The following is a 16,082-nucleotide window of genomic DNA, read 5'->3' as shown; positions in this document are numbered from 1 at the left end:
CCAAGAATACTGATGGAATCCATCCTAGAATATTGAGGGAGGAAATTGCTGGACTCTTGAGGGAGATCTTTGCATCTCTTTAGCCAAAGGTAAGGTCCTAGAAGACTGGAATTAGCCAATACTATAACTTATCTTCTTGGAAAGAAGGGCACAAGGGTAATCCAGGAAATTATAGACCAGTGAGCTTTACATTAGTGCTGAGGAAATTATTGAAGATTCTGAGGGACAGGATTTACTCACAGTTGGAAAAGCATGGACTTATTAAGGATCATCAGTATGGGTTTGTGCAAGGGAAGTCCTGTCTCAAAACTTGATTCTTTTTGGGGTAATGAAGATAATTCACAAGGGTAGGACAGTGCATATTGTCCACATGGACTTTAATAAAGAAGTTAACAATTGACAATATTTATAGTTGGTTATCAATAATTGGGCCCAGAGTTTTAAGGATGTATACTAAAATTTATCCATACATTCTTCCAGTTGTACTCAGACTTGTCTAATGATGATTGTGCATGCGAGAGGGAATCCCATTAAGAAGGATATCAACCAAGGGGACCCACACTCTATCTTATCTAATTGCATGATGTTTATTGTATTTTAAGTATGTCAAACAAGGAAGAAAGGAAGAAAGATAGAGTGTTTTGAGATATTCATCTCAATCAAGATAACATCTGATGCTACACCCTCGCTTTTGATGCTGTGGCTGCAGTTAGGGATTCTCATAAAGGCATGGGTAACAACCTCAATATTCTGAGAAGAATTTGTCCAAAGGAAAAAAGAAACACCATCAAAAACATTAAGACAACAGTTTTTTTTTATATTATTTCAAAATACAAGATATTTATTTATAGCAATGTTCCAAGATGATGTACGAGTAAGATAGATCTAGAGTTTATTGATTCTTGGTCTTACGAAAAGTATTTAGGTACTGAAACTTCAAGACCCATTGTCTCAGGATTTTAGTGAGTATTGCATTGGAAAGCTAACTAAGTGGTCAACTAGTTTGGGAAAGGCCTGATTGAAACCTGCACAAGAGGTAAAAACTGTTAATATTTGTTTGATACTTTGATTAAATTATACATAGATTTTGAACAGAATACCTTAATAGTTACCAGTGAGGTCTTCAGGGGATCAGTTAAGATGTTTTTTACATTTTCCTTCAAGTGTGAATAACAGTCTCTTGTATACAAGATATGCAATGGGTGTTTGAGTTTTCTTATACAGATGACCCAGATCCCCACTTTGATCATTAGGAAGTTGGAGGATTTTAGCAGGGTGAGAAATTCTCTTGTTTTTGGGATATTTATATTTGTTAGAATTGATCTTAATGCAAAGATTCGAATGCATTAAGATCTCACAATTTATAATTTTAGTGATGGAAATACTTGAGTTGGATTTGTATATAACTTTGTTATTGACAATAGTAACATAGGAACAAGTTAGTCCCATAGATTAAAGCTCATGGGATCCACAGTGAGTTAGTAAACTGGATACAAGATTGGCTGAGCATAGTTATGGCATTGGTGGATATGATGTTTTTCCGACTGCAGGTCTGTGACCAATGATGTTCTGTAAAGACCAGTGATGTTCTGCAAGGATTCCTGCTGGGACCTCTGTTAGTTCTAATATACACAGTGTACTGCTGCATTATGGCAGTCGCACTAAACGGCAACTTCTTTGCTTGCAACTTCGGAAACAGCTCTATTTCCATCTTTAATATCTTTATTCTTCCCTTTCAGGGTTCTTTTGAAGGCCCTGACCTGGATTACACGCCGACTTTGGTTCCTTGTGGGAACGGGACCCGTTTTTGGGGTTTCAGGACTAGCCGAGGGGTCAGCCTGAGAGGCGGCCTAGTGTTTGGAAGCCTAAGATCTCGGGGGTCTAGAGATGGGCGGATTGAGGGTCGGTGTCAAAGCAGGAGACTCGTGTGTTGTCAGGGAGGCCGAAAAATCTTTCGCTGTGGGCCCGAAGACCCGAGATCTTTGCGATCTTCGGAGATAGAGCTTGTAAAGAGCAACAAAACTGACTTTTTAACATCATAAACCAGCGGGTTGTTGTTATGTCTCCTGCTCACTGTGAAAATGGGGGACACCCCCATCTCCCTTACTAGGGAGAGAGAGAACCTGTGGGTTGCCGAATGCCGGATAAATTGCGATAGTCTTTGGGGTAACTGCAAGGTCTGTGTCTTCGCTATCACTTAGCTCACGCTTGTGCTCGGTAGCAGGTGCACTTTTTGTTTTGCCAGTGGTGGGAGGGGGGATTGTTGCTCGTTGCCATTTTATGCGCAGGAGGGGGGAGCGGGGGGGGGTCGAGCTTTGGGGTTCTCACATTTAACTGTCATTCATTCTTTGGGGGACCTCTCCGTTTTCGTGGATGTTTTGGATGTATATTGTATACATTTCTCTGACACTAAATTGAACCTTTGAACCTTTGAAATTCATCCTTATGGAATTCACACATCACAACAAACATTTGAGATGCACAATAAAAATTTGTCCAACACACAAACATACACAGAGTTGAACTAGTTTACCAAGAATGAGACAAGGTTGTTGATTCACAGTGGGAGTCACTTATGGGATTTACTCTGTAAACTAATAAAGCAATTTCTTCTATCAATACTTTTTTAATAATAATTTATCAAACCATGTAATATACATTTTAGGTAATTAAAACAACAGTCCTGAAGAAAATCAGCAAATCCTGTACCTGTATGCAGCATGCCTACAGGAGTGGATGGGATTAGTCAGTGAATGCATCTCCGCATATTTGCTAAGAAGACAGGATTCAACGGCAGAAATAGGAGGGACTAGAATTATGGAAAGTCATGATACGGCCAGTCTTCTAAGAAAACAAACTCCAATTGCAGGGGTATGCTGATATGATGAAAGCGTAGGAAGTCTAATGAACAAGTTTGCAGATGATATGAAAACGGATCAAAGTTGAGGGTAGGGAAGAAGGATACCACAGATACAGATCAGATCAACATGATTCTCAACACCCTTTCTGAAGAGTACAGTGGGGCTCCAAAGTAACAGTCTAATCAGTCTGCCCCGTTAGTTGTGTTGCCAATGGTTCGGTACAAGTGCAGGCAACAGCAGCCTGCATCAGGGGAAGCCAACTGTCCTGGTAAGCATGACTCTTTACTTGGTAAGAGAATGAAATGCAACAACCATCTTTGAATTGGCTGGCCTAGGGATAACCTCATGCAGTGGTGGATATCAATTAACTATTGTTGCATTAAGAAGGAGCTTACCATTTTAACTCTGACATTGTTGGTTGAGGTCAATACGATATATTTCAGGCAGGATGTCCCTCTCGTAACACAGACAATGTCTTCATGCCCATTGCTGAGATTCAGATTTTAAAAAACTCCCCTAAAATTGTGGATAGACATGACCTGCTATTGAGCACCCTTCAACCCTCCTCTTCCTGCTGCTCGACCTCCAGTGTGCTGTGCTCAGTGTAGAATCCCTCCCTGCAAGTGCATGGTAACCAGGAGAGCCTGGTTTCTGCAACGTCCTGAAATCTAGATCGTCTGTCAGTAGTTCGGCAATCTGCAAGAACGCTTAAAAGTAGCAAATGCTGAATCATGTTGCAGCGGAGGCCAGAGGAATAAACCAGCGACCAAGCCAAAAGTAGTTGATGAACCCCTTTAAATGGTATGGGGTTAGCTGAAGCATTGAGCTCCGAAATGTCAACTCTGCAGTCAAATCAACACTGTGTGCTGGGTGAAATCATAACCTACCTGCAGTGCGAACCATTAGCAGATAGTAGTCTCTTTCATCAATAACTGGTACAATGTCTGCCACTTCAGTTGCTATTTTGGAACCCACTCAGCACCTGCGTCTCCCAAATCACGCCACAGAACTGAATGAATTTTCACCTTAGTTTTGCACAACCCTGCTAAGTTTAGAAATTGTTTGTATCTCAGGAATCACAGGAAACAGAAGGACTTTAATTCTTTCCCTTTTAAAAACTAATTAAAGACAGTAAAATTCAATTTATTTTCTAAAAGACCATATTGACAGAAGCTTTGAAATCTGTAATATAGGTTTATTTCCCCCAGTCCATATTGCAGCATTTACACCTTACACAAGATTGGGTATATCTGAGCAATAAACAAAATGCTGAAGGAACTGGATGGGTCAAGTAGATCTGTAGACAGCTGACTGTTCACTTTCCTCCACAGATGGTATCTGATCAGCTGAGTTCCTCCAACATTTCGCTTGTTGCTTCAGATTCCAGCATCTGTCCTCTCGTGTCTCAATTTATACTGACTCCAAATAAACTTGTACCTGGCTCTCAGAATAAGACCTAGATTCAAGAATGGCCTCTCTCAGTCTGCAATTTTCACTCAGCATAAGCTTGGAGACATCTAGGCCACAAGCCACTTACATAGATTTCATCATTGAACAAGTTTACAATGGAAACTGAGAAACTGAATAAAAGGATATATTTTGTACAGCTTACAAGAGACACAATATTTGATTACTACACAATTTCTCCTCAGAATTCCCTAACGTTTTGGCTTGTGAAAGCCCCAGATGGAAACCACAGTTGCTTAAAAGCTACCGGCATTAGTAGTCCTGATCTTTGTTGCAAATGGAGATTCTTCCAGAGTTTCAGCTCTTCAGATGGCAATGTGAACAGCCCAAGTTGAATAATCAGCCAAGCACCTATGGGGGAGGGGGAGCCCATCCAATCCGTCTACAGACTTACCACACTGATCCCATAGATGGAGATTTTCCTCCCTGAACTCAGGAAAGCCAGCTGCAAAATCAATGCTACTCAGTCAGACTTCTGGCCTGGTAATGCAGGCACTTACTAACCACTGCACAAGATAGTTATTGATTGGCAATTCCAGGTTTTTGAGGGTAGATGGGATTAAGAGAGAGGCTCTTGCTGAGCAACAGCATCTTGCTTCTGTGTTATCTCCAGAAACGTTGTCATATAAGAGCCTTGCCTTAAATCGAAACAAGGATAAACCTTGTCCATTCTATTATTTCAAGACTGCCATCTGTACCTTAATTCCATTTACCTGCTCTGGTTCTTTAATTCAACCTCCTCGTCCGAGGAGAGCCTAGGAGTCAGATGATTTGACAATGGTAATGACACTGGTGGGGGGTAGGGTAGGGGTCTTGGCCATAGTGCGAGCGTACTTCTGAAGGGCCTCATACTTGGTGCGCAAGCCATCAAGTTCCACTCTCATGTTGGCGTTCTCCTGGGCCAGCTTGGCCACCTCCTGCTGGAGATCGGTTCTCTGTCGCTGCAGTTCTTCCTTCTGCGTCACGCGCTTGACCCGACAGCTGGCTGCATAACCCCGGTTCTTCAGTGTCCGCCGCCGCTGCTTCAGCTGGACAATCTCCTCCTTACTTAGGCCCCGCAGGTGCTGATTCAGTTCTCTGACTGTCATGGAGACCAACTCCTGGTCGCTGAGGGTCGGGACATTCTCTCCGGCCTCCTTCTTCACCTATCACCAGAAAACACTTTCAAAGTTCTTGTCTTTCTTGACCTTGATCCCTCTACTTGCTTCCTCACCAGAACAATTCCCCACCCCACCCCCTCCTCACCACACCCTTCTCACAATAACCACCAACCTCCCGCCATTTACTTCCCAAAGACGTCACTCCATAACCTTTATGATTTTCCACTTCATCCAAAAGCACCTCCTGAACACATTACCTCTATCTTAAAGAACATGAGAATAGAATCACTTACGTACCATCCACACTTGAATATCTATCATTGATCCTTTGAAGTTAGGTCTAAATCTTAAGACTGCTATCCTAGCCACACTGAGGAGTATACTCAGCACATGGACCACAAGGCCAGAAGTCCCAAGAGGCTGCTGGTGCTGAAACCTGGAGAAACACACAACCTGCTGGAGGAACTCAGTGGTTCAGGGGGCATCTTTAGAAGGAAATGGATAGTTGATGTTTTGGATCGAACTACTTAGGTGATGAAGAATCTTGATGTGAAACGTCAGCTGTCCATTTCCCTCCACAGATGCTGTTTGACCTGCTGAGCTCCCCAGTACTTCAGGTATTTGACCGTAAAGCCAATTGAGGATTAGCCTCAGTGGTGATCTTCTTGAAACATTACCATGCATGTGCATGTGAATGCAATAGAGATCTGTCCCAGTCACAGCAAAAGAATGAATATATTCCCACGTCAAGGTCTGCATTATTGAAAGTAACTGGTGACGCCTTGCATCTGCTGCTCATCCTTCTAAGTGCCAGAATTTGTCGACTGGCGTAGAGAACATACGAAACAAGGTGAGTGACACTGTCCTGTGGGGGTGTGGCTTACTCTACTTGTCAAAAGTCACGTTGCCATGATTGGTCAGTTTAGAAACAACAGTTGCTTTTCCCATTGGCTAGCCACCTGATATCCTGTTTCAGATATCCCCGGTATAATATAGTGCTTGGAAGGGGCTTGCTCTCTCTTCTTCTGCTTAGGGCAAATGGTGCACATAACCAATGGGAGGTATGCTGTGCACACACTTTTAACTAAGTATGTTTGCTGAATCTGTCCTGCCGAAGGGTTTCCACCTGAAACACCGACTGTACTTTTTCCATAGATGTTGCCTGGCCTGCTGAGTTCCTCCAGCATCTGCAGATTTTCTCTTATTTGTGATTAGCTGAATGTATACCTGTTGAGTATTCAGCTTTGTAGTTTCTGTAACTTGGGGAACATGAATGCTTGGCTGAATATTTACTGTTGGTAAATAAATGATCAATATACTTAATCATAATTAGTGTTTACTGGCTCACTTGCCTGACCCACGAACCTGATTCAATATCATATTTTGGCACTGCGAGCAGGGTATGACTTTTTGAGCAGAAATGCATCTCTTTCAAAGGTTATTTAGAAGAGAGCACTCCCTGTATGAGAGATGCAGTCCCAGGTTCGACAAATAATAGTGAGGGCTTTGGAGGTCTTGCCAACCTACTGATGGGTTATGAAATGCCAGTAGATTGGTCAGACTAATTAGATTTTGCCAGGGTTGAAATGGGACGCCACGTTATTTCCATACTAAATTCATTGTGTTTTCCCAGGAGAAAGGATAGCTGGTTGGATGCTTTCTGCGTCTTTGCAGTGATTGTAAGATATCATTACAAAATGACAGCAAGTCTTAAGATGAATTGGAAAATCTCAGTCAGCGCTGTATTGTTCTGAGAAGACCCAGGTTCGGGCTGTAAAGTTGGGGGATAAGAATATACAGATAGCTTGTAAGCACGTAGATGCTGTGTGCCGAGCTGGCTGGCAGCCCAACCCTGTTAAGTCAATGATCCTACAGTGGGGCTGGGAAATGGGGATGTCTGGCTGGATGATGAAAATGAGGGAGAGGGAGTAGTGCGGACCCCTCTGTTTATTCCTCAAAATGATTGTCCTCTCCCCTGTGTACCCAAAACAGTATGGGCCAGGCCAGTGATCACACGTTCCCACACCCGCCATGGGGGCAGCATCAGCCCACGGCTTCTTCCTCTCGGGAGGAGATCAGGAATGTGTGGGGGTGGTGTAATGGGGATAACAGAGGTCAGAGAATTCTCTGCTAAGGAATTAGCAAGTTCAGGGGATAGGTACAGACAAAAGGCCGAGGAGTCTTTGGACACGTGGTTATTGAGGATACGGGATGAGTGGGCTTATCTGACAGACAGGTGCGTGTCTTAGGGAGCCTATTGTCCCAACACGTGATCAATAATAACCTGAGAATGCTCCTTGCTTCCCCTGAGCATAATGCATCACCATGGGTTCAAGTAAGGGCAGCAATTAAACTGAGGCATCCCACTCTTGCTGATGGAATTTAAAACGCCAAGCAGAATGGAGCACAGTAGAGGGGCGCACTAAAGTTCTACGCCAGTGGACTCTTATCACAGAATTATACCGCGATAGCGCTAATCCGCCAGAAGACATTGGATTGACTTCTGGAATGACAGGACATGTTGTTACGGCGGTGGCTTCCAGAACAAAAGGGGAGGAGCTGTCTTTAATACCACCAGCTGTTGGTCATCCTGTAAGTACAGCACGGTAGCATAGTGATTACAACGCTTTGCAGTACCAGTGACGCGGGTTCAATTCCCGCTGCTGCTCGTAAGGAGTTTGTACGTTCTCCCTGTGACCACGTGGGTTTCCTCCCACATTCCAAAGACGTACTGGTTGGTAGGTTAATTGGTCATTCTAAATTGTCCCATGATTAGGCTCAGATTAAATTCAGTTTGGCCAGGTGGATTCAGAATTGGCTCAACTGCAGAAAGCAGAGGGTCGTGGTGGAGGGTGTACATTCGGATTGGAGGATTGTGACTAGTGGTGTCCCACAAGGATCGGTTCTGGGACCTCTACTTTTCGTTATTTTTATTAACGACCTGGATGTTGGGGTAGAAGGGTGGGTTGGCAAGTTTGCAGATGACACAAAGGTTGGTGGTGTTGTACATAGTGTAGAGCATTGTCAAAGATTGCAGAGAGATATTGATAGGATGCAGAAGTGGGCTGAGAAGTGGCAGATGGAGTTCAACCCGGAGAAGTGTGAGGTGGTAGACTTTGGAAGGACAAACTCCAAGGCAGAGTACAAAGTAAATGGCAGGATACTTGGTAGTGTGGAGGAGCAGAGGGATCTGGGGGTACATGTCCACAGATCCCTCAAAGTTGCCTCATAGGTAGATAGGGTAGTTAAGAAAGCTTATGCGGTGTTAGCTTTCATAAGTCGAGGGATAGAGTTTAAGAGTTGCGGGGTAATGATGCAGCTCTATAAAACTCTGGTTAGGCCACACTTGGAGTACTGTGTCCAGTTCTGGTTGCCTCACTATAGGAAGGATGTGGAAGCATTGGAAAGGGTACAGAGGAGATTTACCAGGATGCTGCCTGGTTTAGAGAGTAACATTATGATCAGAGACTAAGGGAGCTAGGGTTTTACTCTTTGGAGAGGAGGAGGATGAGAGGAGACATGATAGAGGTGTACAAGATAATAAGAGGAATAGATAGAGTGGATAGCCAGCGCCTCTTCCCCAGGGCACCACTGCTCAGTACAAGAGGACATGGCTTTAAGGTAAGGGGTGGGAAGTTCAAGGGGGATATTAGAGGAAGGTTTTTTACTTAGAGAGTGGTTGGTGCGTGGAATGCACTGCCTGAGTCAGTGGTGGAGGCAGATACACCAGTGAAATTTAAGAGACTGCTAGACAGATATATGGAGGAATTTAAGGTGGGGGGTTATATGGGAGGCAGGGTTTGAGGGTTGGCACAACATTGTGGGCTGAAGGGCCTGTACTGTGCTGTACTGTTCTATGTTCTAAACTGGGTGATTGCTGGGCAGTACTGCTCGAACAGCCAGAAGGGCCTGTTCCATGCTGTACCTCAATCAACTGTTTTTTTTTAACTACAATGTTTAGAGCATATAGAAGAGGGTATGTGTAGCCAGGTACAGAAGTTAGATAAGCAGATGGGGAGTGGAGGATCCCACATATGTTTTTAGCATTGCTCAAAGCTGGGGTCCCAGGAGAGCATTGAATGGAGTTTCCACCCCACCCTCTATGCAATGTGGAGGAAGTTCTGTCCAGGGATGCAAGAATGGTATTGGGGGGGGGGGGTAGAGTCATTCTTCAAGTCCTCTCGCAACAAGGGCTCATTTTGTCCTCTAGCAGATTCGTCACATTTCATTCAGGATTCCCTGCAAGGGATATCAGCTAATATTTGGCAGCTGTGGGAATCGGGGTGGCACATTCACGCCTCATTTTCATAGGGTGTGGGGGTCATTCCACTTGCATCCCTCTTCCCTGTAAATAGAGTGTGAATGATTTGAATGTGGAGAAATATATCAGGTATGGCCACACATGTCAGTTTGCTTGTGCATGTGTATGTGTGCACGAGGACTTTGCCTTTAACAGACTCTGTGAACGTGCTGGGCCCCACCAAGTTGCTTTCTTTTCTTCTCAGTTGTTCTTTGGTAAATGTGCTATTTCTCTGTGAGAAATTAACTGTCCATTTTAAGTTTTTGCAGTTCCAAACGAAGTTTTAAAGAAGAGGAGTACAGCCTCGGTTTTGTGTACTAATCTGTTACTTCGTCTTGAGTTTTTTTAGTCAGTTAATTTGTTTCTTGTTTTTTTAAAAAATCTGTTATGTGTCTATTGTCTTAATCTGCTACCTTGTTACTTGGTTCCCCATGCAATTGGTTTTAGGATTGACTCACTTTTCATACTGGCCATATGAAATTTGAGTTGATAGGGTAGAAATTTAGGCAACTTTGTTCTGAATATGAGATGCTCACATTTTAGAGTGAATTGAGCATTTGGAGAGAAATTTGCACAGTTCTGTTGTTTTTGTGTTTTCTAAATACTAATTGAGAGCAAGTGCATTTGTATCTCTCTGCATTACAGAGTGACAAAGTGGTGGATGCTAATTTGTGGTAAGAGATCCTGTGACACATTCCTGGGGATGGCGTTTGAATTTGCACATCAGACCAATGGGTCAGATTACTGAATTTGTATGAGGACTCCTTACTACAGCACGGAAGGGATTTCACTGATGTCGATCCCTTTGACAAAGAAAGAGGCTTTTGGAGGAAATTATCCGGCTTCTCAGGTTTTGACATCCTATTTTGGGGGAGCAGGGAAGGAATGGTCTTTTTACAGCCAACCCAACCCAGAGCATGGTTACAGCCTTAGATGACTTGAGCCTTAATAGCCCTAGTGGAGTGAGTGTTTTAAGGGCTGGTAGTTCCCTATGTACCATTTGTTTAATTGGAAGTCCTGACTCTTTAAAGTAACTTCCTCACCTGACAGAGTGTTGGTGTAGGTGGTATGTTGAATACAGGTACAAGGTGCAAAGTGAGCAAATGTGAGCAGGAACAATATCTAGGGATGGCTGTGTTTATGCCGATTGGTGTTGTGAAGGTAACGCACATCAAAGTTGCTGGTGAATGCAGCAGGTCAGGCAGCGTCTCTAGGAAGAGGTACAGTCGATGTTTCAGGCCGAGACCCTTCGTCAGGACAAAGGGTCTCGGCCTGAAACGTCGACTGTACCTCTTCCTAGAGACGCTGCCTGACCTACTGCGTTCACCAGCAACTTTTATGTGTGTTGCTTGAATTTCCAGCATCTGCAGAATTCCTTGTGTTTGCGGTGTTGTGAAGGTGGGAGCTTGTTGGACACCGAATGGCATTTACTGAATATGCAGTTCCTAGGCCTACCCGAGGTTCCTACAGAGTGGTGAGCTTGTTATGCTGTACTAGAGGGCTATTACAAAGGAAGGAAGGTTTTGAATGATAGTCTTTCTCCGCATGGTATGGCCAGACTGTCCGGGAACTGATTTCGATGTCCTTTGAATGCCTGCTCACAAAGGAAGGTGGCGCCTGTACTGTTATTAGTCAAGAATACTGCCCCTACATTCCTGACAGGTTGGGTAACGTCACTCACCTGCTTGGTCATATCTGACAGTCAGTGTTTCAGATTAAGTGGGGGGACCAGCTCATTTGCAATTACACTCTGGGGTGGGGTTGGTGGTCTTTCAGAGCACAGGGAGGCTGGGGGACTACTGTAATACACTGGGAGGTGACTATTTGGCTTACAGTACTGGGTATTGTACTTCTTTGTTTTATATATAACTAAGGGAGTTTGTGGGAGTCATACTAGTTTGAGGGTTGGATCATCACGTTCGAAGGGTGGAGTGTCCTGTGGGGGGAGGGTGTTGATGGTGGCTTTTTCTGCCTGTCGAAAGTTCCCTTGTCATGACTGGTTAGTTTAGGAACTGCAGCTACTTTTCCTATTGGTTAGTCACCTGGTATCCAGTTCCAAATATCCCAGGTATAAAATAGCACATGGAACGGGCCTGCTCTCTTTTCCTTAGTTTAAGGCAAGCAGTGTACATGACCATTGGGAAGGTATGTTCTGCCCATGCTTTTAACTAAGTATGTTTGGTGAATGCATGTCTGTTGAACATTCAGCTTTGTAGTTTCTGTAACTTGGGGAACATGAAACTTGGTCGAATTTTTACTGTTTGTAAACAAATGATTAATATAGTTATTCGAAGTTAGTGTTTGCTGTCTAACTTGCCAGACCCACAAACCTGATTCAATGTTACAGATGCTCAGACCTGATCTTCTAGCTGATAAGATCAGTTTAACTTCTTCTGTCACTTTGATTGTTTCCTTAGTTTGGGAAAACAAGCTGGACACATTTAATAAGGCCCTATTTAATCAGAACAAGGCATTACTACACTTGTAATTAAATCCTCTTGCAATAAAGCCCAGTGTACTGCATGCCTTCCTGATTGATTGCTATTTCTACATGTTAATTTGTACATACAGTAGATTTTCAAGTCCCTCTGACTAGCAACATTTAATCTTTTATCGCTTAATCTCTTATTATTTAAAAAATATTCCCTGCTTTTCTATTTCCACAACTGAAGTGATTCATCTCATAGTTTTCCACGTTTCATCTGCTGTGTCCTTTGTCCATTCACTTAAGCCATCTATTTGTAACTGAAGCCTTTAACTACACCGCTACCTGGATGATGGCATACAATGCAGCCAGTGTGCCTGTGTTGGTGGAGACAAATACTGTTCTGCGCTAAATAATGAAGCACGCATTGCTGGATTGAAAAGTTTAAAAAGTGTTTTACACACACACACAAACCTCTCTACCGTTTACTAGAAGAAACTGAAAACTGGTACTATAAAATAGTGTAAACCAATATACACAAAATTAAAAGTTCTGCTTACCTTTAATGCTTTATGTCCTTTAAAGTTAGCCGTCATTACACTGTCAACACCCAAAACAGTTTGAAAATGCACTGTAGGAGTAAGGCAAGCAAAAATTTGCAAACTGTTATTCTTATATTTCATCGGTAAAAGAAAAATCTTACATTCACCACAATTTAAGAAATAGAGCAACACTGAGATAGTCTGTGCTGTAGGAATCATGCTGAACCAAGCCCAACAACTACTCTATTGTTTAGAACAACTCACACAAAATGCTGGAGGAACTCAGCAGGCCAGGCAGCACCTATGGAAAAGAGTAAACAGTTGACGTCTCAGGCTGAAACTCTTCGGCAGTCCTGATGAAGGGTCTCGGCCCGAAATGTCGAATGTGCTTTTCCATAGATGTTGCCTGGCCTGCTGAGTTCCTTCAGCGTTTTGTGTTTTGCTTAGATTTCCAGCATCTGCAGATTTTCACTTGTTTGTCTATTGCTTAGAAACTGTCTTCGGAAACAACCAAGTCATCCTACTCATCCTAGTCAGCATCCTCCATTATGAAGCTGAATCATATGTAGCCACAGCAGGGAGGCTTCAGGTTTGAGGAACTGAACACAGATGGGTCAGCAGTGTTTTTTATTGGCCTTGGTGGCAACATTATCTCCAGAAAAGCTGTTTAATTCTGTTTAATCAGCGCCTTGTCCATTTAAGGAATGATAGGTGAGAAAGCTGAAAGTAGCAGGGACATATCCCAGTCACTGTGGACACTACTGTGTGACCAAAGCCCAGTTGAGTCAACTTGAGTAGGAGAGAGGGAGTGAAAGGAGAGTGGGAAATGCTAATATATCAAACATCACCCCCTTGCAATACAGATGGCAAACCAGCCCTCAACCCAAAAGTAGCTAAAAGACTCAACTGCAAGTTGCACCTTTCACAGACTCTAACTGTAAAGCACTTAGAATATCTCAGTTTATTTTTGAAGTAGTCAACTGTAAAGTAGGAAACAGGAATTAGTTTGCACACAGAAAGCACCTTCCCAGAAAGAGCAACAGACAACCAGACAACCTCTTGTGCTGATTTTCACTCCTGGGTAAATATTAGCTCAGATCACAGGATACAAAGCCCACAACTGCCTTTTGGAAACCGGCTGTTTAGTTGCACTGCAGCAGGGGTTGTGCTCAACCATCCAGGCCATTGCCTCTCTGCCTGCAATTCTCAACAAGAAAAGACTTGCACTCGATCCACAGAACCCGAGGAGCACTAACCAACAGACTTCAGCGATTAAAAGGAATGAGTAAGACTTCATCAAAGTTACCTATCTGGCTGGAGAGGGGAGGGCTGAAATGGGAATTAGATTTTTCTTTGTTTTCCTGTCACACACCTTCTAAAAGCCAAATTGTGAAATACATCCCTGTGGATTAAAGAGTCAAAGCAAGGAAAGAGAGAGATTTAAAGACTCTTACTTTCTTGACAAGGAGTAGAAAAGGTGCGACAAAATAAATGAGGAAACCATTTGAAATGAAATCAGAGGATGAGTAAGAGCAGGTACTGAGTGATGTATGAAATGAGACGTGTCACAGCTAAGCTCACGCTGTTACTCCTGCATAAAAACTTTGCAGTAAATGACCACATCCTCTATAACTATGTGTGCATACACTCTGTCTGTACACTTTTTCATGCAGACTGCTGCAGCACGTTACTGAGCAAATAGGACTGTTTCTGGGTCTGCTGCTTCACACTTCTTGACTGTTCCAATATCAATCAGGCAGGTTTTTGAGTTCCAGTCACTCACCTCCCTGCACGTACTGAACTAACCACATTGAGACACACAGGAAACACTACCCCCCCCCACCACCCTCCCACCCGGCGACCTGGGGTGTTGGAGCAGTATCAGTGCCTTCTGTGCTGCTGCAAAACTCACCACAAAATCAACTGCTTCCTATTTATTTCTGCCCCATTGGGTCAAGTGTAGTGTTCGCAATTTCTGGTATAGTTAGAGAGAAAGCAAAGATAAAGGTGAACTTTATTTGTAACAGGTACAGCGAAACATCAAAACGTACAGTGAAATGCATTGCTTTGCTTCAATGCCCAACACTCTCTGAAGATGTGCAGGGGCCAGCCAGCAAGTGTTGTCATGCTACCAGCATTAACACAGCATGCCCACATCTCACTAACACTAACCATACATCTCCGGAACACAGGAGAAAACAACAGCACCTGGAGGAAACCCATGCAGGGTTACAAGGAGAATGTACAAGCTGTTTACAGACAGCAGCAGGAATTAAACCCTGATCGCTGGTGACTAGTGTCATAAAGCGATTGCGCTCATTGCTTCTCTACCATGCCACCTCAAAACTACCATGAAGAGCAAAACAGTAAGAGAGCAGTAGAATAGGAAAAATAAATCCTGCCATGCCCCAAAACCACCAAAAACCTAGGAAAAGATGTCAATATCCTGCAGGTAATGACAGTAAAAGATGTCAATATCCTGCAGGTAAAGATATGGAAATTCTAGACAGGTAACAAAGAATGGTTAAGGAAACCCTTTTTCTGAGTTTCCCCATGTCCAAATCAAAAAACAACATAATCTTTATTCACTGAGTAGCAAACTCAGTTCAAAAGTTAGAACATCTAGATTTAAGATCTACTCCAGAGATTCTACTGCCAAAATCCAGTACAGTACTGATGACTTAGGACTCATTATAACATTTCCGTTTGTGGAGGAAATCTGGTTCTGTTTTCGACATTGCATATAACTACAGTCAGTCATGCCTCATTTGCAGTGAAGTGTCAGGCACACGCCAAGTTTATGAAAAGCATGACATAAATGCAAAATCTCTCTTTCAATAACAAACCTACTTTACCATAGCAGTTACCTGCCATACACTACTGTAGGAATTAGCTTACTGAACAGCCCTTCACAAAAGACCCATTTAAGTTTGACTCCAAACAATAAAAAAATTAAATGTGGCAAATGCTTATCTTTACTAAATCTGAGCTAGCTATTGGATTGTCTCTTATCCCTCCAAATGTTAACCAAATCTTGGAGGAATAAGAGAATGTTATCATTCAGAGGATCTGTCCTGGGTCCAGCACAAAAATGCCATTACAAAGAAAGTACAGCAGCATCTTTACACTCTTGGAAGTTTGCAAAGATTTGGCATGTTAACTAAAATTTCGACAAACTTATGTGTGGTGGAGAGGATATTGACTGGTCGCATCATGCCCTTTATGGAAATACCAATGCCCTTAAACAGAAGTGCCTACCAAAAGTACTGGATGCATCCCAGACCACCTCTCCACCATTGAGCACATCTACACGGTGCATTGTCACAGGAAAGCAGTATCCATCGTCAGGGATCCCCACCACCCAGGCTCTGTTCTGTTCTTGCTGCT

General features: G+C 43.2%; 1 protein-coding gene across 5 annotated transcripts in view; it reads right to left on the bottom strand.

Moving 5' to 3' along the window:
- Positions 1-796: 796 nt before the first annotated feature.
- mafk (v-maf avian musculoaponeurotic fibrosarcoma oncogene homolog K) overlaps positions 797-16,082 on the bottom strand; it is a 30,664-nt gene continuing 15,378 nt past the window's right edge. For 3 of the 5 annotated variants that reach the window (XM_072268400.1, XM_072268399.1, XM_072268398.1), the window contains 2 exons: positions 12,714-12,784; positions 797-5,473 (listed from right to left, as the gene is read on the bottom strand). In XM_072268400.1, coding sequence (XP_072124501.1) covers positions 5,084-5,473; positions 12,714-12,749 — 426 coding nt within the window. In that variant the 5' untranslated portion in view covers positions 12,750-12,784 and the 3' untranslated portion in view covers positions 797-5,083. Of the gene's footprint in view, positions 5,474-12,713; positions 12,785-14,149; positions 14,202-14,607; positions 14,629-16,082 lie in introns of those variants that run through there. The other 2 variants (XM_072268401.1, XM_072268397.1) reach the window with 2 other exon arrangements.

Source organism: Mobula birostris, chromosome 9 (assembly GCF_030028105.1).
Source record: "Mobula birostris isolate sMobBir1 chromosome 9, sMobBir1.hap1, whole genome shotgun sequence".
In the NCBI taxonomy this organism is placed as follows: domain Eukaryota; kingdom Metazoa; phylum Chordata; class Chondrichthyes; order Myliobatiformes; family Myliobatidae; genus Mobula; species Mobula birostris.
This window is presented reverse-complemented; position numbering and strand designations above follow the sequence as displayed.